General features: G+C 34.5%; 2 protein-coding genes across 3 annotated transcripts in view; one reads left to right on the top strand and one right to left on the bottom strand.

Annotated features, from left to right (window-relative positions):
• The first annotated feature begins 2,657 nt into the window (after positions 1–2,657).
• Positions 2,658–5,627, top strand: LOC133204456 (L-rhamnonate dehydratase-like). Its single transcript, XM_061340190.1, has one exon. The coding sequence runs from the start codon at positions 2,767–2,769 to the stop codon at positions 4,054–4,056; it is 1,290 nt and encodes a 429-aa protein (XP_061196174.1). The 5' UTR covers positions 2,658–2,766; the 3' UTR covers positions 4,057–5,627.
• LOC133204454 (protein FAM13B-like) overlaps positions 4,239–23,358 on the bottom strand; it is a 38,245-nt gene continuing 19,125 nt past the window's right edge. Inside the window, exons 4-29 of one of the 2 annotated variants that reach the window (XM_061340185.1) lie at positions 23,006–23,201; positions 22,312–22,521; positions 20,222–20,405; positions 19,653–19,776; positions 19,330–19,419; positions 18,966–19,120; positions 18,638–18,691; positions 18,333–18,425; positions 17,961–18,108; positions 17,773–17,825; positions 17,552–17,633; positions 15,221–15,542; positions 14,961–15,087; positions 12,696–12,755; positions 11,453–11,515; positions 9,001–9,062; positions 8,737–8,795; positions 8,551–8,632; positions 8,285–8,460; positions 7,777–7,860; positions 7,515–7,598; positions 7,350–7,427; positions 6,904–7,157; positions 6,597–6,698; positions 6,435–6,489; positions 4,239–6,286 (exon numbers count right to left, since the gene is read on the bottom strand). In XM_061340185.1, coding sequence (XP_061196169.1) covers positions 6,218–6,286; positions 6,435–6,489; positions 6,597–6,698; positions 6,904–7,157; positions 7,350–7,427; positions 7,515–7,598; positions 7,777–7,860; positions 8,285–8,460; positions 8,551–8,632; positions 8,737–8,795; positions 9,001–9,062; positions 11,453–11,515; positions 12,696–12,755; positions 14,961–15,087; positions 15,221–15,542; positions 17,552–17,633; positions 17,773–17,825; positions 17,961–18,108; positions 18,333–18,425; positions 18,638–18,691; positions 18,966–19,120; positions 19,330–19,419; positions 19,653–19,776; positions 20,222–20,405; positions 22,312–22,521; positions 23,006–23,201 — 3,066 coding nt within the window. In that variant the 3' untranslated portion in view covers positions 4,239–6,217. The remainder of the gene's footprint in view (positions 6,287–6,434; positions 6,490–6,596; positions 6,699–6,903; positions 7,158–7,349; positions 7,428–7,514; positions 7,599–7,776; positions 7,861–8,284; positions 8,461–8,550; positions 8,633–8,736; positions 8,796–9,000; positions 9,063–11,452; positions 11,516–12,695; positions 12,756–14,960; positions 15,088–15,220; positions 15,543–17,551; positions 17,634–17,772; positions 17,826–17,960; positions 18,109–18,332; positions 18,426–18,637; positions 18,692–18,965; positions 19,121–19,329; positions 19,420–19,652; positions 19,777–20,221; positions 20,406–22,311; positions 22,522–23,005; positions 23,202–23,358) is intronic. The other variant, XM_061340186.1, reaches the window with a different exon arrangement.

The following is a 23,358-nucleotide window of genomic DNA, read 5'->3' as shown; positions in this document are numbered from 1 at the left end:
TTATTAAAATTTTGATTTTGACCTAGCCATTTACAGTGGTTCGGTTCATACATGTATTTTCTTACTCTACAAGTATATTATATATGTTGATGAAAGGTTTCCAATACCGAGTTCCAAATATGGACACTTTTGTACAAAGAATCTTGATGATAAATGAAAATTTAGTCAAATAATAATTATGCATCATTGACAGGGAATGTGAAGATGTACTGACGAAAATTTCCATCTATCACTCTCACCATTATTTAGATCTTTTTCCGAACAATTAAGTGTGATCTTTATTCCTTTCGTATTTAAATGAGCCAATAAAAAATAAAGATTTAAAGGGTCAATAACTTTGAAGTGTGAAACAAGGCATTAGTTGAATATAAATGCTTAATATACAATTAAGTAAGAGCATTTAATTATCTTTCAAGTATCTTTCAAGATTGAATTGATTCTTCGTACGTAATTTCGTAGTCAGTGCAATTTAATAGTTATAACATAGGACCAATCTTTCTACAGTAATGTCTTCAGAGCCCCTGGCATAAAGTCCTATTCAACTTCACTCGAGAACACCAGACGCTATCTTAGGGATGGAAACTTATATACCTCAATGAAAACTTCAGACAATATCTAAATAGATTTGTTTGGCAATATGACGTATAAGCTATAGATAATGTCCCAAAAGAAACTATAAGGAATGTACCAATGGGATGTACAAAATCTCAACAGAACCTATTGTAATGACTGGAAAGAAACTGTGGACATATTACGTATATAGTTATTGGTTTGTAACTGTATCTTCCATTCAGGACGGATGCTACGCTACAGACCTTTTCTTTCAAAAACCAAAACAAAACAAAAACACTAAATCTTGATATATCTAAGTAAAATAAATAAGTTTAGCCGCATAAAGTTTCATTTTTCATTCGAAGTTTCTCTGTGTTCTATCAAATGATGAAAAATTGCATATATTTATAAGGGTGGTGGCCAAAAAAAGTCCAAGGGCCTTCACGGTCACCTGAGTATAAAGCATCCATGGGAATGGTATAAATTATATAATAAAACAAAACAACCGAAAATTAAAAACAAGGGATATGGGATGATCAGATATCAACAAATTAGTTTGTCTCGCTCAAAATGCCCTGGATATGCCAGTGCTATCAAAATGCAATATTCGCCTCGGTCAATATTGATTTTTTTTTTCAGGTTAATATCAAACCATATTCACCACCAAAAGAGTCCGTAATTGCATAATGTACTTCAATAAGATATTTTTGCCTCATTTTTTTTAAATCATCTATTATTTACAAGTCTGCCTAAATACTAAAAACTATAATTTAAGTAGTTTCGTATTATATATTTTAAAAAAAATCTTGTATAATTCTTTAAGTCAATTTACCTATCAATTACATTATTGACATTGATTAATTATCATAAATGAATAACAAAGGGGAATAACTTCTCTTAAAGCAGAGTAAATATTCCCATACATGATCATAATAGACCCCACTCTCACTCCAGAACCCCGTCTCAGGGGCCATGGATTTCACAATTTTGGAAGATGCCCTTCTTCTCATTATAAACATACACTTAAGTTTCTCTGCTAAATATTCAAAAGCCGAAAATAATTTCAGAGAATTTATGCATTTTCACTATTTAGAGCCCCACCCTAACTCCAGAACGTAACCCATGGACCAAGAATTTCACTACTTTGGAAGAGGCGCCCTTGCACACCACAAACATGCACTTAGTTTGTATGCTTCATTCTCATCTGTAGAGAAGATTTTCAAAGCATTAAAATGCATTTTCACTAAAGAATCAATAGAGCCCCACCCTAGCTCTCGAATTTTTGACCCTGGAGCCATGAATTTCACAAATTTGGTAGAGGGCTCCATGCTTATTGCAATCATGTCAACAGTTGACTGCTTGATGTATAGGAGATAAGAAGATTTTTAACGATTGCATTAATTTTGATGGTTTTAGCCCCACCCCTTTGGTCCCAGGGGGCAGGGACCATGAAAATAACAGTTTTTGTTCCCCTTCACCCATAGATGCTATATGCCAAAATTGGTTGAAATTGGTTCAGAGGTTCCAGAGTAGAAGCTAAAAATGTTCAAATGTTAACGCACGACGGACGATGGCGGAAAGAAACAGATAGCAAAAGGTCACCTGGGGTGACACAGGTAACCTAAATAAGGAATCTGAACAATATACAAAGTCTTCAATTTCTTAAATATTTTAGAAATGTGATACATGTATATGCATCATTCAAAATAAATCCAAAAATTTATACCAATCCATGCATTCAACTGTTTTTGTAGCATATGCCCTTAAGCCCGACATATTTCTTTGAACGATCAGTCTCAATGTGAACATTCACTTGTTTCAAGATTTGGTTTCCCGCTTTTCCTATTGGATAATCAACATACACATTCCGTGGGTCAATAATCATTTTTTATAACCCCACTGGAACTAGAAATACTTGTTTCCAAGATGCATCGAGATGCATTTTATCTATATACCGGTACATGTATTCAAGTATTGGGCATTTGTAACTTTCGTCTACATTCGAAGCATTTGGAGGCAAGATAGAACAATAAATGCAAACGTTGACATGAATACTGCTTATCTGTATTACCTATGTATTGGTTTTCCGTGCGTCTGTATATAATGACCTAACAGAAATCTTTGCCGTAATATGTACTGTCACGGTCAGAAAGATAAAGGATTCTCATTCCAAACTGGCATAACGGTACAAGCAAGATCACTGAAACGGCCACGATGGAAGGAAAAACTAAAATATTTCCAAGGATTAAGTGTGTACGAGCTTACGTCTCAGAATCTAAACCCGAGGACCAGGGCGCCGACTGCCACGATGTGGAAGATACTCACTGGATTAATGGCTACCCCACCCCTATAGCAAACCCCATGTCTGGGTACGAGCAGTATGCCTCCACTCGGAAATCCTGGGGGATCAACGCTCTCGGCACTCTGGTTGTGGAGGTGGAAGCAGACGATGGAACATGTGGAGTCGGTGTAACCATTGGTGGTGTCCCTGGCTGTTACATCGTGGAGAAACACCTCAGCAGGTTTGTGGAGGGACAGGATCCTCGAGATGTGGAGCTCATGTGGGACCAAATGTTCCGGGCCACCCTCAACTACGGACGCAAGGGTTTGCCTATTCAGTGCATTAGTGCTATCGATCTTGCACTATGGGATCTGCTGGGAAAGCTGAGAAATGAACCGGTCTATGCATTACTTGGCGGGAAAACGAAGCAACGCCTCCCAGTGTATTCTACTACTGCTCGTCCAGATATCGCAAAACAATTGGGATTTGTTGGCGCAAAAATTCCGTGTGCCTATGGGCCAGCTGATGGTGACCAGGGATTGAAGAAAAACGTGGAAATATTCAAGAAATGGCGTGAAATTGTAGGTCCAGATTTCCCGCTCATGCTGGATTGTTATATGGCACTGAGTGTACCTTACACCGTGAAACTAGCGAAAGCACTTGAGCCCTTAGGATTGAAGTGGATAGAAGAGTTCTTGCCACCTGACAGCTATGAAGGTTACAAAGAAGTACGGGAAGCCTTGCGTGGTTCCACAGTTTTACTGACTACAGCGGAACATGAATATAGTCGCTATGGATATCAACTTCTTCTTAATTCTAAATGTGTGGACATTCTCCAACCAGACATCTCGTGGCTCGGCGGAATCACGGAAGCGCGACGAATCGTCGCCATGGCGTCAGCCCATGACGTGTTGGTTGTTCCCCATGGATCCAGTATTTATTCTTACCATCTACAATATGCCTTTCGCAACTGTCCTCTTGCAGAATTTATCAACCTTAGCCCGAAAGCGGATAAAATAGTCCCATATTTTGGTGGGTTATTTCCAGACGAACCCTTACCAGCGGACGGTTTTATCGACTTGCCCGATCGGCCTGGGTTTGGCGTGACTCTGTGTAAAGACACACTGCGTCGACCATTCCAACGTTCTTCGGAAGAATCTAGAGTACAGGCGCTTAGTAACGCTACGTTCAAGTCCACAAAGAAATCTCACATGCCATTTTGAACGTGTGCGACTTTTTTACGATAATGAAAACATACTATTTTTCAGCTTTTCTAGCATTCTACGTTATTGAAATTTAGAGGTATCAAGTGATATAACCCAGAATACCTTACTTTATCTTCAACATCATTTTGCTCAGTGGTGGTGGTAATAAGAGAATTTTGTTAAATAAATAACAATCTCAATCAGAGACTTAAAACAGTTTAATTTTGTCATAATATATATGTATAACAACTTAACAAAAGAACATGTTTATCTGTACAATATTCACAACAAGCAACTCAGAGTTGTAACATTGCCATCAAACCTTGGTAAATGTCTATCAAAAGTACTGCCATACAAAGACCTCGCAATGCCATACAAAATGGAATGTGAACTGATACTAATGAGAAATTTATCCTAGTCAAGATGTTTGACAGACAAAACAGGATTTTGTTCCCTCTTAATTAATTTATACAATTTTTTCCTTATATCAATTGTAAATCATTTACTTTGTGAGAACTTGATTTTGCGATACAGTTTTGGTCTCATAAACGGAAAAGGGGCGTAATTCCAACTTCTAGTAATTTTTGTACAGAGAATACAAGAAAGGTAGAACTCAAATAAATCCATTACAATTGTATCGCAAAACAGATTCCCACGAAATGTGACTTACAGAATCATACTAGAATATTTTTAACATTCACTCTCTCTCACAAGCATTCTAAAGAAGTAAGTGAATTAAGCTGAAGTCCCCCTCCCCCCACAAAACTATACACTGTTTTATTATCCCTTATTTACTTTCTTTCATAAACAATGTTGCAACTTCTGAAAATCACAGAGTATACATAGCACTTCCTTAGCACTGTAAACTTGTCAAGCTAACTAAAAATATTGAATAATCTTCATCTTAAAAAAAAAATCAACAAAAAACTTAAAACCACTGCCATGCTTTATGGTGTCAAAACATTCATTTCATATCTAACATTTGAAGTGATTTGGCATCATCTGTCACAGGGAACCATTCTCTGTAATATTCATATAGGTAAGCTTAGTGATGTCTCTCATCCAGATCCTTTCTTTAAATCACACAACTACTGAAGCAATATACATGACTGTCATACATATTCACAATGCCATTTGTATTATCACTTAAGAAAGTAACCTTGGTAGGTCACTAATCCAACAATTTACAAAACATGGAGGGTATACCACACTGTATGAAACAGAGACATTTGGTGGAATGCCAGGTGTGCAAAATCTGACTTAACATGTGATAAGTCAACTGACATCAACAATTTTCTATAAGTACAGTATAAGATAATTTTCTTGTATGTACATGTAGTATTAGATTATTGTCTTGAAGTATTAGTTAATTTCCTTGAAGTAATAGGTAATACTGGCTTATCAACCTATTATGTATTTATCAACCTATTATGTATATGTTCAAAATATCATTAACTTCAACTCTGCAAAGCCAGACATCTAATTACTCAATTTGCTACAGATTTGCGAGTATAGATAACTACATGTAACTGGGACACCAGAGACATCATCATGAATGACTATAAGGATTAAATAAAGTTTCAATGTCATTTTCTTTTTTTTTCTCACCTGTCCTGAAAACTAGTATACATCTTGCATGAACCTGATTTTATACAAAAATACTTTTATACTACCCTTGTATGACAAGCATAATAGAAAAAAATACATAGACTAGAAGGTTATATAAATGAAAATAAATTATAGATTTGTTACATGTACTGAATGAAACTCTGAAACTACATGTATGTTTATGAAGACATTATCAAGTTTTAAAAAAGATATCTATTAAAATGGTGAATATTACTTTGGACGGTACTGCATATAAACCTTGTAGCAATATTGAAAAAAGTACTGTTATTATTGGTATACCCAGCTGTATAAACAGTTCCAAAAAGGACTGAACATTAAAACTACGCAAACTAGATAACATAACCAAAGCAACAATACAGCAACTCAAAGCTACGGCACTCTTTCTGTCAGATATCTTCACAGACCATAACGCATGATTTCTTGGTCATTGCAGTGTTTGACTAGATACAGTTTTCTGAGATGAACTTGACATCTTTCCCTGACAATGTTTCTATGAACACTGGGATCATCCACTGACACAAAATACACAAGCCACTCATTGATAAAGCAGTCAGACTTCATCGGTGTTTTGTAGCTTTGATAACAATGCCTCCAGCAGTTTTAATTTGGCTTTCACTTGCTGAAATACAAAAGGTTACATTTCTATTAGTATGAACAAATGTTTTTAAGAGGTTAACTACATGTAAATTATGTTCAAATGGAACTGAATAACACAACAAAAGAGGGGTTTAGTGAATCTGTTCTGTTTATAACCCGATAATCAGTACCTTGTAGCTTGTGTACTCTGTCTGCAATGGTTCTCTATCATCTCGCTGTACCTTCCTGTAAAGGTTAAAGGTCAGAATAATGAGAATACATGTAAACTAAAAGGGAACAAATGAAATGTTTGTGTGCATATATTTTAGTAACTTTGGTAAAAACATACATACCTTCCATTTTTTTGAAAGAAATCTTCTTCAAAGTTCCTTAAGGTCCTGCGTATTCTTTTCTTCTCTCCCTTAGACTTCATCAACTCATCCTGAAGCTCTGGTCTGAAGAAAGTTTTAAGCATAACTAAAATCTGAAGTTAATATATTCTCAAGACGAAACATATTATCTATAATTCTTTCGGATATCCATAGAAGGCTTGTCATGATCACTTCTAATCTACACTACAAATATACATGCACTTCCAAAAGGGAAATTTCACGCACCTGAAATTTTATCAGAATTGTAGGCCAGATAAGCCAGACTTACATTGACATTTCATGAAGATTTGTCTCCTGGTTCTGATTGCCCTCCTCCTCTTCTTCTGGCAGGCTCAGTTTCCTCTTCACTTTAGGAGAATGTTCCTTCCTGGTAGCCTCCTTTGATATTGGCCGCATCGAATCAGGGAGGACAGAAAAGTCTCTAGTGACAGCAAAGTCCATAGTCCCCATTGTCCCCAAACCAGAACCAAGGCCATCCTCAAGGTCATCATAATGAGCCGTGGGAATCCGCACTGAGGGTCTCTGTAATTATACCCATTGTAATATTAAATTTGGAGCACATGTTCTTTATTGTTCATTAATAAGTTGTACCTTCATACAGGAACATAAAGTTGTTATGTTAAATCATTTGTGCATGGTGATTATACATCAATGCATAATTTAAATAACTGTACATCTGTTAATTTAAAGACTGTTCTCTGTGTTTTGACTTACATATGGGTTTTGGAAGCCTCCCTCTAATTCTATTGGTCCGTCCTCTGGCACTGTTTGTAACTCATTCTTCTCTCTTGGCTAAGTAACAAACATATAATATAGCAATTCTTATTTCATTACAACAAACAGGAAAATAGTTTTTGTGAATTACTCTGATATACTTACGGAATTAGGTTTAGACAAGAGTCTTTTAATTTTCCTGTATCGGTCATACAAAGGTCTCATCAAATCCTTCTCCTCCCTTGTTTTCTATGACAGATTTAATAATAATACTGTAGCATAAACATAATAATATGGCATACATTTTTTAGAGTACTAAAAATCAATTAATTTGAAATATCTGAAATAGTAAATACTCCTTCATTTGACTTGTTGATGTTTTTTTCGATTTTAACTTGATATTAATTTTAAGATTCCTATAACTTACTGGTCTTCCATGAAGATTTTCAAAATGAAGCAAGGATTTCTGAACTGCTAACTTTTCATCTAAAATCTGGTCTGTGGTCATCATCTGGCAAAGCAAATCAAGTCCCATTTTATGATTTGTTTTATCAATCTTTCAGAAAACTTTAAGGTGCACAAATCATTCAAGCCTGTAAATGCTTAAATTTTTGCACAGGGAAATAAAATCTACTAGCCTAAAATTTAAAATGGAAAACAAAGGTATCATTTAAGAGTTAAATGGGGATGCTTTCAGCAGTTATTGATCTTCAAAATGACACACTGCAGTAAAAGTGACAGTTTCTATAATTTGTGTTTTTTTCATTTATCCAAAGAAAAATGATTCAGAAAACATTGATAAACCTATCAAACCTTTTAACTGAATTATTTTTACAAACCAAGTACAAATTTACAGGCCTTTGTCCCCAGTTTTATTCTTATCCATCACCCTTATTATCAGATACAAAAGGGATTTCAAATTTCCTATTCATTACATCAACATCCTCAGGGCGTCTAGCATCCCGTCGTTTATCGTCCAGTTTCAGCAGGATGACATTCAGTGTTTGTTCCATTGTAGGCGGGAGTTCAGGTGGCTCTAGTCGCTCTCCACTGGAGGATGCTCCACTGCCGTGGCGACTGCGGTTTCCCATCTCAGCCTCCTCCTTTAATCCTAAGCAAAAAGATTAAATATGGTACAAAATATTACAAACATTTCTATACTATGTCAATTAATCTAAAAACATTAAGTAAGAAGACCTACTCTTTATCTCTCTCTTTGCTTTTGAGATGTCATTCATCCATTTCTTGATGGTGGGCTTGCTGGCTTTGTCTGCTAGTGAGGGCTTAAAAATATTACAAAGTAGTTTTGTAAACATATCTCAGACCAAATATTTAGATTATGAAAGACAATGTCTCAACTTCACAGACACATTAACTATTTGTTTACCTTGTAACCATTTTCCTTTTCAAAGTTGTCCTCAAAGTGCTTCAGTTTTTTCTTCAGAGCTATTGGAAATGACAATGATTCTAATTTACTTTCAATTATTTTTTTTTTAGTGTCAGTTAAATAATTACTGAAATAATTCTCCATCTATGATAAAATATTATGTGCATATTCTTTAATTTTTCAGAATTTACCTTCTTGTACAGGATAGTAATTTTTTGTGTGGTACACAAACCCTGTAATCTTTTTTGGGGATTCTGAACTTACCGTGTAGTTTCTTGCTTTGCTGCTTTATCCTGGTTGTGATGTCAGTTTCCATGTTTGCTGAGCTGCAAAAAATTGAATAAAGCTGGCTAGATAAATGTTTCTATCTTGCACCAAATCCAACAAGAGGCCCATGGGCCACATCGCTCACCTGAGCACATTGGCTAGGCAAAAGCACAAATCAGTTCAGTATTGAAAAGATTACCCGGGGGGGTTGGGGGGGGGGGGGGGGTTACTTGAGAAGATTTTTAAAAATTTTTCCCATATATTCCTTTGTAAAAATTTGATCCCCCATTGTGGTTCCTCCCTATCCCAGGGGTCATCATTTGAACTTGAATCTACATGATCTACACTACCTGAGGATGCTTCCATATCAATATGACTAAACATAGCTTTCCTGTTCTTGAGAAGAAATATTTTTTTCTATATGTTCTTATGTAAAACTTTCGATCCCCCAATGGGCCCCACCCAACCCCTGGGGATCATCATTTGAACAAAATTTTATCTACACTACCTGAGGATGCTTCCATATCAAAATGACTAATCATGGTTTGCAGTTCTTCAGAAGAAGAAATTTTGCTATATATTTCTATTTAAGACTTTGTGACCCCATCCTACCCACGGGGGTCATGATTTGAACAAAATAGAATCTACACTACCTGAGGATGCTTCCACATAAATATGATCAATCAGGGCTTTGCTGTTCCTGAGAAGAAGATTTTAAAAATTTTTCCTATACATTTCTATGTAAAACTTTGATCCTCCATTGTGGCCCCATCCTACCCCCGGGGGTCATGATCTGAATAAATTTGAATCTACCCTACCTGAGGATGCTTCCATATAAATATGAACAATCAGGGCTTTGCTGTTCCTGAGAAGAAGATTTTTCCTATATATTTCTATGTAAAACTTTGATTCTCCATTGTGGCCCCGCCCTACCCCCGGGGGTCATGGTTTGAACAAACTTGAATCTACACTACCTGAGGATGCTTCCATATAAATATGACTCATCATGGCTTTGCTGTGCTTGAGAAGAAGATTTTTAAAGATTTTTCCTAGATATTTCTATGTAAAACTTTGATCCTCCATTGTGGCCCCATCCTACCCACGGGGGTCATGATTTTAACAAACTTGAATCTACACTACCTGAGGATGCTTCCATATAAATATGACTCATCATGACTTTGCTGTTCTTGAGAATGAGATTTTTAAAGATTTTTCTTATCTATTTCTATGTAAAACTTTGATTCTCCATTGTGGCCCCGCCCTACCCCCGGGGGTCATGGTTTGAACAAACTTGAATCTACACTACCTGAGGATGCTTCCATATAAATATGACTCATCATGACTTTGTTGTTCCCGAGAAGAAGATTTTTAAAGATTTTTCCTAGATATTTCTATGTAAAACTTTGATCCTCCATTGTGGCCATGCCCTACCCCCAGGGGTCATGGTTTGAACAAAATAGAATCTACACTACCTGAGGATGCTTCCATATAAATATGACTCATTGTGGCTTTGCTGTTCTTGAGAAGAAGATTTTTAAAGATTTTTCCTATACATTTCTATGTAAAACTTTGATCCTCCATTGTGGCCCCGCCCTACCCCCGGGGGTCATGGTTTGAACAAACTTGAATCTACGCTACCCGAGGATGCTTCCATATAAATATGACTCATCATGACTTTGCTGTTCTTGAGAATGAGATTTTTAAAGATTTTTCTTATATATTTCTATGTAAAACTTTGATCCTCCATTGTGGCCCCGCCCTACCCCCGGGGGTCATGGTTTGAACAAACTTGAATCTACGCTACCCGAGGATGCTTCCATATAAATATGACTCATCATGGCTTTGCTGTTCTTGAGAAGAAGATTTTTAAAGGTTTTTCCTATATATTTCTATGTAAAACTTTGATCCTCAATTGTGGCCCCGCCCTACCCCCGGGGGTCATGATTTGAACAAAATTGAATGTACACTACCTGAAGATGCTTCCACATGAGTTTCATCTTTCCTGGCCCTATGGTTCTTGAGAAGAAGATTTTTAAATGATGCATTTATTTTTTCACTAATTCTTAATTATCTCCCCTTGAAAGAGGGCGTGGCCCTTCATTTGAACAAACTTGAATCCCCTTCACCCAAGGATACTTTGTGGCAAGTTTGGTTGAAATTGGCCTAGTGGTTCTGGAGAAGAAGAAGAAAATGTGAAAAGTTTACAACAACGACGACGCCAACGACAACGACGACGACAGACAACGGACAAATTTTGATCAGAAAAGCTCACTTGAGCCTTTGGCTCAGGTGAGCTAATAAAAATTAGATCTTTAATCATCTTCCCATTTTGTTACATCACGATATAAAAAACATGGGGAGCAGATCAAAGAACTAATTTTAATGAGATTGACATATACTGTAAACCCTAATTCAGATCTTAACTTCATCATGTTACGGCAGAGCCTACCTGTGTTTATAATGATCTTGATTGACAGGTGGAGACGGGGCTACATCAGTATTCATTGGCACACTGCAAAATAAAAAAAATTTTAATTTCAAATTTACAGAAAAGATACAAAATGCTCAGTAAATTTAGTCACAGATGTTTGATAGGAGAAATTAATTATGATTTTGTAGCATCCATGTGCTGAGACTCAAAAGGTTTTCTACTTCAAAATGGGGGAACAAATAATATTTGTAATTTTCACACAAACTGGTCCTTCCAACAGCTCTTATCACAAAGAAATGACATATTCAATACATGAAATACAAAATCTAGCCAGATCGAAATATATACTTCTATATAAAGTATCAAAAAAGGATGGCATAAGAAATAAGAGGAAACAGTAAGAGAGTTTTCTGATAAGTTGAAAAAGAAACCACATAATGTTACTCAAATGGAAACTACAGCATCAAATTAATGGAAAGAGCTAGCAGTTAACTTATCAGTGTCGAGAAATTCAAACCAAGAGTGCATGAATGTTAACTGGTGAAAAAGCTTGGGTGAGATACATGAACACGGTAACTTAAGAATTACTCTGTTCGCTAATTTGCAAAGTTAGAAATACAGAGAAAAAAATTCAACCAAAAATTATTATTAAAAACCCTTTGTACTAGGAATACAATGCAAGCTAGTACATGTATATGCAAAGTTTCATTAAAAAGTACATATGTATGTCTATGATTGCATTCAGATTTATGACACTATATACAGTGTATGTATTTTTGTGCATAAAAATTTCCTTTCTTTTCAATATGATACTATTTCATTACAAAATTAGAATAAATTATTTTCTCCTTTGAAAGATAATCAGTTTGAACAAATGAGGTATTTTCAGTTTGAACGAATGAGGTATTTAACATATTATTTGGCATCATGACTGTGTCCATTTTTTTTTCATTTTAATAGTGTATCATCCTTTCTCAGTTTTCCCTTGATGGTTTAATATTAGAAACAACACATTATTTAACTCCAAATAATTTCCTATTATTTAAAACATCTATTCAAAATATGACTTGTAATTAGATTCCAAGTTAAACAGTAAGCTCAAGAATATACCTTGTATTCCAGTACACTGAGTTCTTTCAAGTAGGACAATTACTAGTAATAATAAATTCATTAAGGTTAAATAATTGTGCTATTTTTCCTTTCCCTATGTTAAGCAAGAAATCTAGAAAATTAAGAGTGAGAGTCTAGAGTGCCGTATCACCTGGCCGGGGGGCTGCTCTGATAGGCACTGGGAGATGGGGGAGCTTCTAGATCATCTTGACTAGAAAAGGAAATAAAGGTCACTAATATAAAACTCACAATCACTGTTAATCTATTGTTCTAAGATAAATGTACCGGTAGCCCAGGAACAGTGTATCTATCACATAGAAATTAGCACAGCTACGAACATTTAATGATAGGGTTTTTATACACATTACATAAACCAGAAGTCTCTGATGAGACTGTAGCTCTACTGGTCTGTACATATACATGTAACAAAGAAAAAGTAGCACTTGGATTCGAAACTTTGCAACATGCAGCAATAAATAGAATTATATATCTTCATATAGTCTACTTGTGTGCCAAGTTAAATTGAAATCAAATAAAAACTGAAGGAGGAGTAGCGTTTTAAAAGAAATTCACAGAAATTTCTATTTTTAGTAACCATGGCAACATCTTTCATTGAAATAAAAAAACTGATGCTCTGAATTATGTATCATAGTGTAGTCTACTTGTGTGCCAAGTTATATTGAAACCAGACCAAAACTGTAGGAGGAATTTCATTTTGAAGGAATTTCACAGAAATTTCTATTTTTAGTAACCATGGCAACATCGTTCATAGAAGTCAAAAACCGATTCACTAAATTATGAATCTTAGTGTAGTCTACTCGTGTGCCAAGTTATATTGAAACCAGACCAAAACTGTAGGAGGAGTAGCATTTTAAAGGAATTTCACAGAAATTTCTATTTTTAGTAACCATGGCAACACCGCTCATCCAAATCAAAAACCGATGCACTAAATTATGAATCTTAATAGAGGCTACTTGTATGCCAAATCACATTGAAATCAGACCAAAACTGTAGGAGGAGTAGCATTTTAAAGGAATTTCACAGAAATTTCTATTTTTAGTAACCATGGCAACACCGCTCATCCAAATCAAATACCGATGCACTAGATTATGTATCTTAGTGTAGTCTACTTGTGTGCCAAGTTATATTGAAATCAGACCAAAACTGTATGAGGAGTAGGGTTTTAAAGGAATTTCACAGAAATTTCTATTTTTAGTAACCATGGCAACACCGCTCATCCAAATCAAAAAGCGATGCACTAAAGTATGTATCTTAGTGTAGTCTACCTGTGTGCCAAGTTATATTGAAATCAGACCAAAACTGTAGGAGGAGTAGCATTTTGAAAAATTGTTTACAGACAGACGGACAGACAGACAGACAGACAGACGGACGGACGGACGCCGGACACCTTACTATCGCATAAGCTCTTCTGGTCTCTGACCAGTAGAGCTAAAAATGTAAAACATTAAATATATATACATGTATTGTCCTATATGTCATCCAGTTGTTATTTTTCAGGAAAATGGTTTTAGTTTCTTTTTTTCCAATAATATAATAATAATTTTTTTTGTCTTTTTAAAATTACCTACAGTAAGCATATATATTGATAACACTCTGATATCACCAATTCTTAAGGATATCCCATCCTCAGCCAGGAAGGATAACTCTTAAACTTATAATTTTATTTAAAAAGTCTCAAAGTGAAGCTTGAAATTGGGATCTTTTCATGCAACAATTTTCATTTTATGCATCTCAATAGGATTCTAGGTTCTTAGGAGTCTTAGAAACGGTCTTGTAAAAAGTTGACATTTGTACCCCATAAAAGACAAAAATAAATTCATTTTTTATACAAATTGAATTTCCCTTAATCTATCATTAGATACCAATGCTTATTTGCATGATATGAAATTACACATGATTTGTGATGTCTAGCAATGATAGCGGAAGCTTTTTACACTATAACAATTGAAGTAAATAGAAGAACTAAAATACTGCATAAGCATAAAAAAGACGCAATTTTCTCCAAATGCCTGGATACCTATATTTTTTTTATCCTAAAATATATTTGTTGATCAATTTTCAATTAGAACATGCATAGCTGAAGTTTTTATTCGCATTTCCTGAAAATATATGTGAGATCTGATAATATTCCCTATATAATACAATTAACTATAATGATGAACTTTAAAGAAATACCATGGGTAAATTCATGTTACTCTATGAAATCAGAGACATTTTGTGAGCATTTTCAATTACCTAAAAGCTCATTTTCAGAACCTGAGGATCGAACTACCTTAATTTGAAAGGCAACTGCTTCTACGTAAATTTGCACTAAACCTATCATAACTTGCAGAAAACCTCGTTTTGTTTATTTTGCTAGCATCACATGCTCTCCTTTCAGTGTTAATTCCCTTACTTGGATTTCCTTTTGATGAGTTTGTTACTCCGAGGAGAGATGACAACGTCCGAGGTACCTCCCCCGTTGATATGGGACTTAGCTAACTGGTACGAGACAGATTGTCCCTTGTCAGCTGGGATTGGATCTGAAAGTAAACATCACATCAAAGTTACAATTACTTTTGCTTTCCTTGTGATTCAGTCAAATTCCTTGTAGCTTGATTGGAATTTCTTGGTAGTAGGCAATCATTATGATAGAGTTTTATCAGAAGTACAGACCCGAGCTTTCTACATGTTCATGAAGCGTTGACAGATCTAATGGTGGAATAAATGGCTTCCTGGCATTGTTGGGCGAGGCATCAGGTGAACTTTTGTTCTCTGTGTGATTTGTGAGTTCTAGGAAGGCAACACGGGGTTTGGGTACTGGCTCCTTCTGACTTGGTTTGCTTTCAGGAAGTGAAGAGGTCTCCAATTCTGCAGAAGCATTATCATTTCTGGACTGGTGGTTTCCATCCTTGATGTCATCTTTCTCTTCTAAAGAGTTTCCACGAGACAGTCTACTTGGAGAACGGCGATTTCTAGGACCAGCAGGCTTCTTGAACTGGAGCTATGATAGAGAGCAAATTCTGTATTAATACCAACAATGTAATAATATCCAGTGCTCACTTATGAAGAAATGATGTGAACACTAAACTTCAAAGTTTAAAGAAACACAAATATTTTTACAATTTAAGGCAATACTTTTCTGGCTATATCCTACCACATTTCATAAATTTTTGAGACAGTTACTAAAACAAATTTTGTCTCACTGAACAAGCAGTCTCCATGAGCAAATTATTATCTTGAATTTATGATATCAAAATTTTGAGAAATGGAGTATCTTGGTATGCTAAAAGTTAGTAATGTAGTTCCAATGGGATTCATCCTATGTGTTACTGTGTAAAAAAAAATCATCTTGCTGATGTTTCTTGAGACTAAATAACCAAGCTATTCTTCCTACACATGTGATCAGCACTAAAAACAAGTCTAAGGGAAGACCAAGTCATGTTGTGAGCCAGTTTCTCATCATTTTTATCCATTGTGCAGGGTTGCTCTAAGTTGAAACTCTGCTTAATAATTTTTCCTTTAAATTCTGTCTAAAAGTACACATTTCTTAAACAGGCATAACAGACAAACCTGACCATGACACTTTGGACATTAATACAAAAGATTGAGATTTTTTTTTTATTACAATCACAAATTTCCCTATAGGCTCAAGTCTTTTGTTCTGTCCAAGGGATTCATTAAAATTTCTAAAAACTAGAAATATGTCCATAGGACATGAATGCCCTGCCGAGGGTATATTAGTAATGCAACATTTTAACATAAATTGAGAAAAGTGAGGTCAAGGTCAAAGGAAAGGTCAATGTGAAAAAATATTGATGCAGTTGTATAGCTTACATTAGTATGTATCAGCATATGAAGTTTGACACAAATTTAAGAAAAGTGAGGTCAAAGTCAAATGAAAGGTCAAGGTCAAAAATTGTTTATGCAGTTGAAAAGGTTACATCAGTGTGTATTAGCATATGAAGTTTGATAAAAATATTATGAATGGTTTTAAAACTGAGCTAAACACTAATTAAAGAAAAGTGAGGTCAAGGTCAAAGGAAAGGTCAAAGTCAAAAAATATTGATGCAGTTGAATAGCTCTCATCAGTATGTATCAGCATATAAAGTTTGACACTAATTTAAGAAAAGTGAGGTCAAGGTCAAATGAAAGTTCAAGGTCAAAAAATGTTGATGCAGTTGAATAGTTCCCATCAGTATGTATCAGCATATGAAGTTTGATAACACTATCTTGAATGGTATCTTTAAGACTGAGCTAAAAACTTATTTAAGAAAAGTGAGGTCAAGGTCAAAGGAAAGGTCAAGGTAAAAAATATTGATGCGGTTGAATAGCTCTCATCAGTATGTATCAGCATATGAAGTTTGTTAAAAATATCTTGAATGGTTTCATTAAAACTGAGCTAAACACTAATTAAAGAAAAGTGAGGTCAAGGTCAAAAGAAAGGTCAAGGTCAAAAAATGTTGATGCAGTTGAATAACTTACATCAGTATGTATCAACATATGAAGTTTGATTACACTATCTTGAATGGTATCTTTAAAACTGAGCTAAACAGTAATTTAAGAAAAGTGAGGTCAAGGTCAAAAGAAAGGTCAAGGTCAAAAAATGTTGATGCAGTTGAATAACTTACATCAGTATGTATCAACATATGAAGTTTGATTACACTATCTTGAATGGTATCTTTACAACTGAGCTAAACAGTAATTTAAGAAAAGTGAGGTCAAGGTCAAAAGAAAGGTCAAGGTCAAAAAATGTCGAAGCAGTTGCATAGCTCTCATCAATATCTATCAGCAAATGAATTTTGATAAAAATATCTTGGATAAGTTTCTTTGAAACTGAGCTTTGAACAGAGCTAAACGCAAAGTGTGACGGAAGGACAGAAGGACAGAAGACGGACATGACAAACACTATATGCCCCGGCCATATTCATGGCAGGGCATAAAAATGATTGAAATCTATAGCAAAACTTTCTCCATAAGAATACTGTGAAGAAATGTTTAACTTACCGATGATAATGTTCCAGAATCTCTCTTCACACTCTCAAAATCATCCTCTCTGTGTACACCACTGAAGTCATTTTCTTTTGTACTAAAATCAAATTACATGTACCAATTAACACTTGTTCAACTACTGTTTAAAAGCTTTCAAAAAAATTCATATACATGTACATGTACCTAAACTTACAGAATAATTTAAATCTTCATCTGAGATTTATAATTCTACATACCTGATTATATCTGCTTCAAGTTTGTATCCATTCATCTTCACATTCTGTTGTCCCTATAAAATTGAAATACATAAAATATTAACTGTTCACCAGATGAAATACTTAAAATATTAACTGTTCATCAGACAAAATAAATAGCTGATACATAAAAGAAATAAAATATCAATAGCCTATCTACATGAACTAACCTTTGACAGGGAGTTGTCCATGGATTCGTGTCCAGTAGGAGACTGCCTGACAGACTTAGAGGATTTCTGTGTTTCAGCGAGGTCTGTCCCACACTCAAACTGCTTAATACGGTCTTTCACTGGTATTGTGTTCGCCAAATTTTCTTTGCTACAAATAAGTCATTAATTTTTTTTTGTGAAAGCGAATGCTATCAAAATCATTCTATTTAGACAAGCCTGCAGTTCCATTTCAATTTAAAATGTGATTATAGTGCTTATTTTGAAATTATCTCTTTTTTGTAATTTTGATAAAGGTTTAATTCAGATTTAATAAACATCTACTTTAACTTTTAACCACTATTGGTTTCTAGAGATTCTGAGTATTGTCCTTACCTCTCTTCCTCCTCAACAAAGGTTTCACACATACTAATGTCATCCCCAAACAGGTGCTCTTTTATAGACTTGGCTATAACATTCTCTACCACTCTGTAAAAAGATACCATACATCTTTATCTTCCTATGTTTATGACATTTTAATACAATCTTCAAAAGAATTCTAGGAAAAAAGTAAAGTTGGACTGGTTAAATTAAATAGAAGAGTTAAAAAAGATTCTGTTTTTAAGTTTCTTTATCATGTGCAAAACCAATCATGTCAGGGTTTGGCAGCTCCTGTATACAGTGGGGGTATTTTGACTTACTCTGACGTTCTTGCTGATGGTAATGGAGATTCTATGATGCTGTAACCACCGTCACTGAAAGAAAAACAAACCACCTGCTTACTGCACTGAAATCTCCAATACATTGTAAAACATAAACCAGGTGTACACAGAAAAGCTCGACATAACAAGAAACAAAGCAAAGTCAATTGTTCTCTATACAGAATGTAATAGGTTTCATCTGTAATTGCATAAACAATTTAAGAAACACTTAATATATTAATTATTGTTCTACTAATGCAATTACTTAACCAGATGTCAAAAAATTAAACAAAGGAAAGAAAACTAATTCTTTGTTGTTTAGTTTTACCTGTCAAGCATAAATGGTGAGGCCCTGCCTGCAATTTCATCATCACTACAACGTGGACTGTGACTCCGCCCCTGGGTGTTACTAGATGATTCCTCGCTGTGGTCAAATTCCTCCATCTCTTGGTAGGGGGAACTGTCATAGGGGTCCATTCTTCCCTACAGACATACCAACAAGGTAATATTAGAAATTGATGGATATAAAGTACAGTGTATCTAAAAATATTAACAAAGCTCATGACCAAAGAGAGAGTATCCAGTTTTATTCTGCATGGTGCATCACATACACTGCTGATGATTCGGTGTCATTTATTGTGACCTTGACACCTCTGACACAATCACCTTGACTGACTTTGGGTCAGACTTACTGTGTTCCTTGGTTTAGGGACTGGTTTGTACTCCTCTACATGGAGCTTGGGAGGGGGAGGTCTAGGAGGGCCTTTCTGTTTTTGTTTAATCTAAAATAAAAATATTTAAATCACTTATTCATCTATATCATAAAAATTATATCTTATATTAATAATTAAGAATATATATATATATATATATATATATATATACATATATATATATATATATATATATATATATATATATATATATATATATATATATATATATATATATATATACACACACACACAAGACAAATATATCGTTAAATATTATTCAAACACATTTCCCCACTTACCCATTCATTATATGGAGAGATTTCATTTTCCTCTCTGAACAGAGAATCATACAGTGTGATGAATTTATACACAATCTGATTTATCTTCCCTTGGTCTTTCAATCCTACGATTCCCTGACCACATCTGATGTAATAAGTAAGACCATTATCACAGACATTAATACAAAGACAAACACTAATTACTGTGATTACCAGTAAGACAGCCAACAGAATATTACAAAAAGTAGACAATAATTAAAACAGGTAACATGTAATTATAACAGGTATCGCATTAAGAATTACCAGTAGGACACCTCACAGTAAAAATACACAATAATTAGAAAGTATCATGTAATTAACAGACATCACACTAAGAATTAGCATTAGGACACCTCACAGTAAAATACACAATAATTAGAAAGTATCCTGTAATTAACAGACATCACAGTAAGAATTAGCATTAGGACACCTCACAGTAAAAATACACAATAATTAGAAAGTACCATGTAATTAACAAACATCATGCTAAGAATCGTACACTAGTTCTTCATAATTTGAAAATCATTTCTCTTTAAATAAAACAGAATTACCTGAACAGGTTTGGTCCAAACACAATAGCTAGAGACATTGGACTCATTTTGTTGGTGCGTTCAAACTGTGACACGACCACCAGGAAACGGATCAGGTACCGTAGTACATTATATCGTACCTCGTCTAGCTCCGAGAGTTCTGCCTTCAGGGCAGATATACAACCAGATGGGTCATTTTGATACTCTGTGAAAATAAAGAAATACATTCCTCATTTTATATTAACTGTTTTGTAACCTTATATAACTTGTATTATGTTGTATTTTCATAAATTTCTTATTTGTCTGCAATCCATGGATATCTAGACTCTAATTTCATATCATATAATCTGCGGATTGGTTTTCTTTTCCTTCCCAAAAGGTGATTCATATGTCTGAAACATTTAGCATTAATGATTATTTCAGAACACAAAAATTCTCTATCTTTATATGAAAACTCATTATACAATCCAGATGTTCCCAGGACACTTATAGATATATGAGGAAATTGGGCCCCAAAAAGACAGTTAAGATGTATAATTTGTAGTGTCGTCAAATCAGATGATTTTTAGAAACTGGTTAAAAGTTTACTTTTCCAATCAAGTAACCAGTTACTCGGACGGTTTTTCTTTAGACATCGAAACATTCTTGTTCGACATATATGTACTCAACTGCAATATATATTGTATGTAATTTCGTTACACATCATTTGTATATCGGTATATACAAAACACAAATGCACTGCATATGAACTTTACTTATAATTACAAATACATCATATCTTCTAAATAAATTTCTTCTCGAACACCCCATAATCGTTGGCTGGTTTGCGCTTTATATATCACTGGTTTCACAGTTAAACTTCAGTCTGACGTGGTTAAGCATTTTCCCACCCGTGTACATGTATGTTAATTCCACCTTTACAAAATTTACACTTCACGGATTTAAATTCAGCCATTTTTTTTTAAATATTTCCATGCTTGTGGCGGCATCTTCTTTAATTTAGTACTGCGGACGAGCACAGGTTTATAAAATTAATGTGAGGTTATTAAAATTAAATCAAGCCTTCTTGTATACACCTTGGCAATCAAAGCCATCAATTAGATAAACTGTGAAATACTAATCAAAACAAATCGATCGCATTTGTAAAACCCTAGATTGATACTTGTACTAACGTTAAATAAAGGTAAAGGAAACGGGGACATTATAAACAATAATACATTATTCCTACTAATTTACTTTATAAAATTCAATATATCTAAGTAACTGAGTAGCAGTTTTACTAACCGATACTTGCATCATACGATGATTAACCAGTTACTCATTGACAACACCGATAATTTGAAATTAAAGTTATCCCCCCCCCCCCCCCCCCCCCAAAAAAAAACAAACACAAACACCCATATACATACACTGAAAATGTTGGTGATGAAAGACATGGGTGAAAAAGATTCACAAACTATCATGTTTGAATTTAAATAATATTTCAATATATTCAGGGCATTACATTTAAGTACTTTAGACATACTCTTTTTTTTATGGGATTAATTTACACTATGTGCCAGCTGGTGCACGATCACAGATTTTCACAGGAAATTTGACAAAGCAACTTAAATTACATTTAAGATATCATATACAATAGTAATCCAAGAAATTCGTGTAATTTCCTACCCCAAGATTGAATAGAAATTGAGATTCTCTGGAATTATGACCTTGTGGAAACTTAATAGAGAATTGAAAAGGCTATACATTGTAGTACATTTTATCTCTGTCCAACTTGCAATGATCAATAAAAATACTAGATAATATGAATATTATAATGTACATCTGAACATGCAGTCTCTGAAACTGACTATATACTGGAAACGTGTCCAGTTCTCTTTTTTGGACACATTTAATGTGTCCAGTTCTCTTTTTTGGACATGTTTATGCATTAAGACAGCTGTCACAAACACACATTTTGACATAAAGCAAATTTATTCTCCACTAGACATTCAAAGAGAAAATAAATTTTACATTTTATATTAAAAAAGATATAAAGTGATTTTTTTTCACTAGTTCTATCTTTGTAAATTGTAATCTTATCCATAATGTCTTGTGCAATTTTTAAATACCTTCTTGAATGGCTATGAACCTCTGAGTCTTATTCTCTGGAATCAAAGAACCTGGAATTTCTCGTAAAAATAACTTGAGTAAGCTTGCCACTGCCATCAAATCTTCCTCTTCATAAAAGTCTGCATCCCCTCGCATGTCAAAACTCGTACGGTACTTCTCCACAATTCTGGTACTGCCATTAATTCGGAAAATTCCCTCCACTTCAAATCCTGCAGAGCATAGATGAATAAAAAATCGTATTGTCAGGAATTTTTTCATATATGTATATACATTACTGAAACATGTCACAATGGTCTCTTTTTCATGAAACACATTAAATGTATTTTTAAACTTAATTTTAAACTTTTCAACACATCAAATATCTTATTACAAATGTGAAATCCATGTTGTTTTTTTTTTTCAGTGTCAAAATTTCTTACAAACATTTACTGCACCATAGTAAGTGTAATAATTTTATTTTGCCTACAATTTTCAGCACAGTATACCCTAATGTAAACAAGATTGGGATAGTTCATGACTTTGTACTTAAATTTATGACCTTGTACTTTTCCTTCTGGCTGCCATAAACATAAACCTAGAGTTTCAGGACAATGTTATATATATACATTGTCGTCATATTGATCTACAGAGCATGCAGCACTCTAGATATCTGAGTCTGTTCTACATATTTGTTTAGTCTATGTTGTTACACACCTTTATCTCGAATGTGTTCACAGATTTTGCTGACTATGTACGGCACCGTCATTCCCGAGGAGGCCCTGCTCATTAGTTCCTCAAGCGGCACGCCAAACGTCTTGTTCATATTCCCTAGTCCTTTTTTTCTTGTGCCAGGACTTAATAATTTTTTCATCTTGTCCACAGACGACATGGTCAAATTTCCAGTCTTTGACTGAAAAAAAAGTCAAAGTAGCAAACTGTTAAAGCGGAGAATATTTCTGACAAGCTGTTTGATGACAAATCCAAAAATAAACGATAAACTCTGACCAAGTTATCTACCACTTTAAGTAGTGTTCCTAATTTTAGCCATGGTCTACTGATAACCAACA

This window comes from Saccostrea echinata, unplaced genomic scaffold (assembly GCF_033153115.1).
Source record: "Saccostrea echinata isolate AGI-Se365-2 ecotype Australia unplaced genomic scaffold, CSIRO_AGI_Sech_v1 ptg000053l, whole genome shotgun sequence".
In the NCBI taxonomy this organism is placed as follows: domain Eukaryota; kingdom Metazoa; phylum Mollusca; class Bivalvia; order Ostreida; family Ostreidae; genus Saccostrea; species Saccostrea echinata.
The sequence above is the reverse complement of the archived record's forward strand: the minus strand, read 5'-3'. Positions and strand labels throughout refer to the sequence as shown.

Bases quoted from the DNA above. Each gene is read 5' to 3' on its own strand.
- LOC133204456 (XM_061340190.1), top strand. From the start codon at position 2,767: ATGGAAGGAAAAACTAAAATATTTCCAAGGATTAAGTGTGTACGAGCT.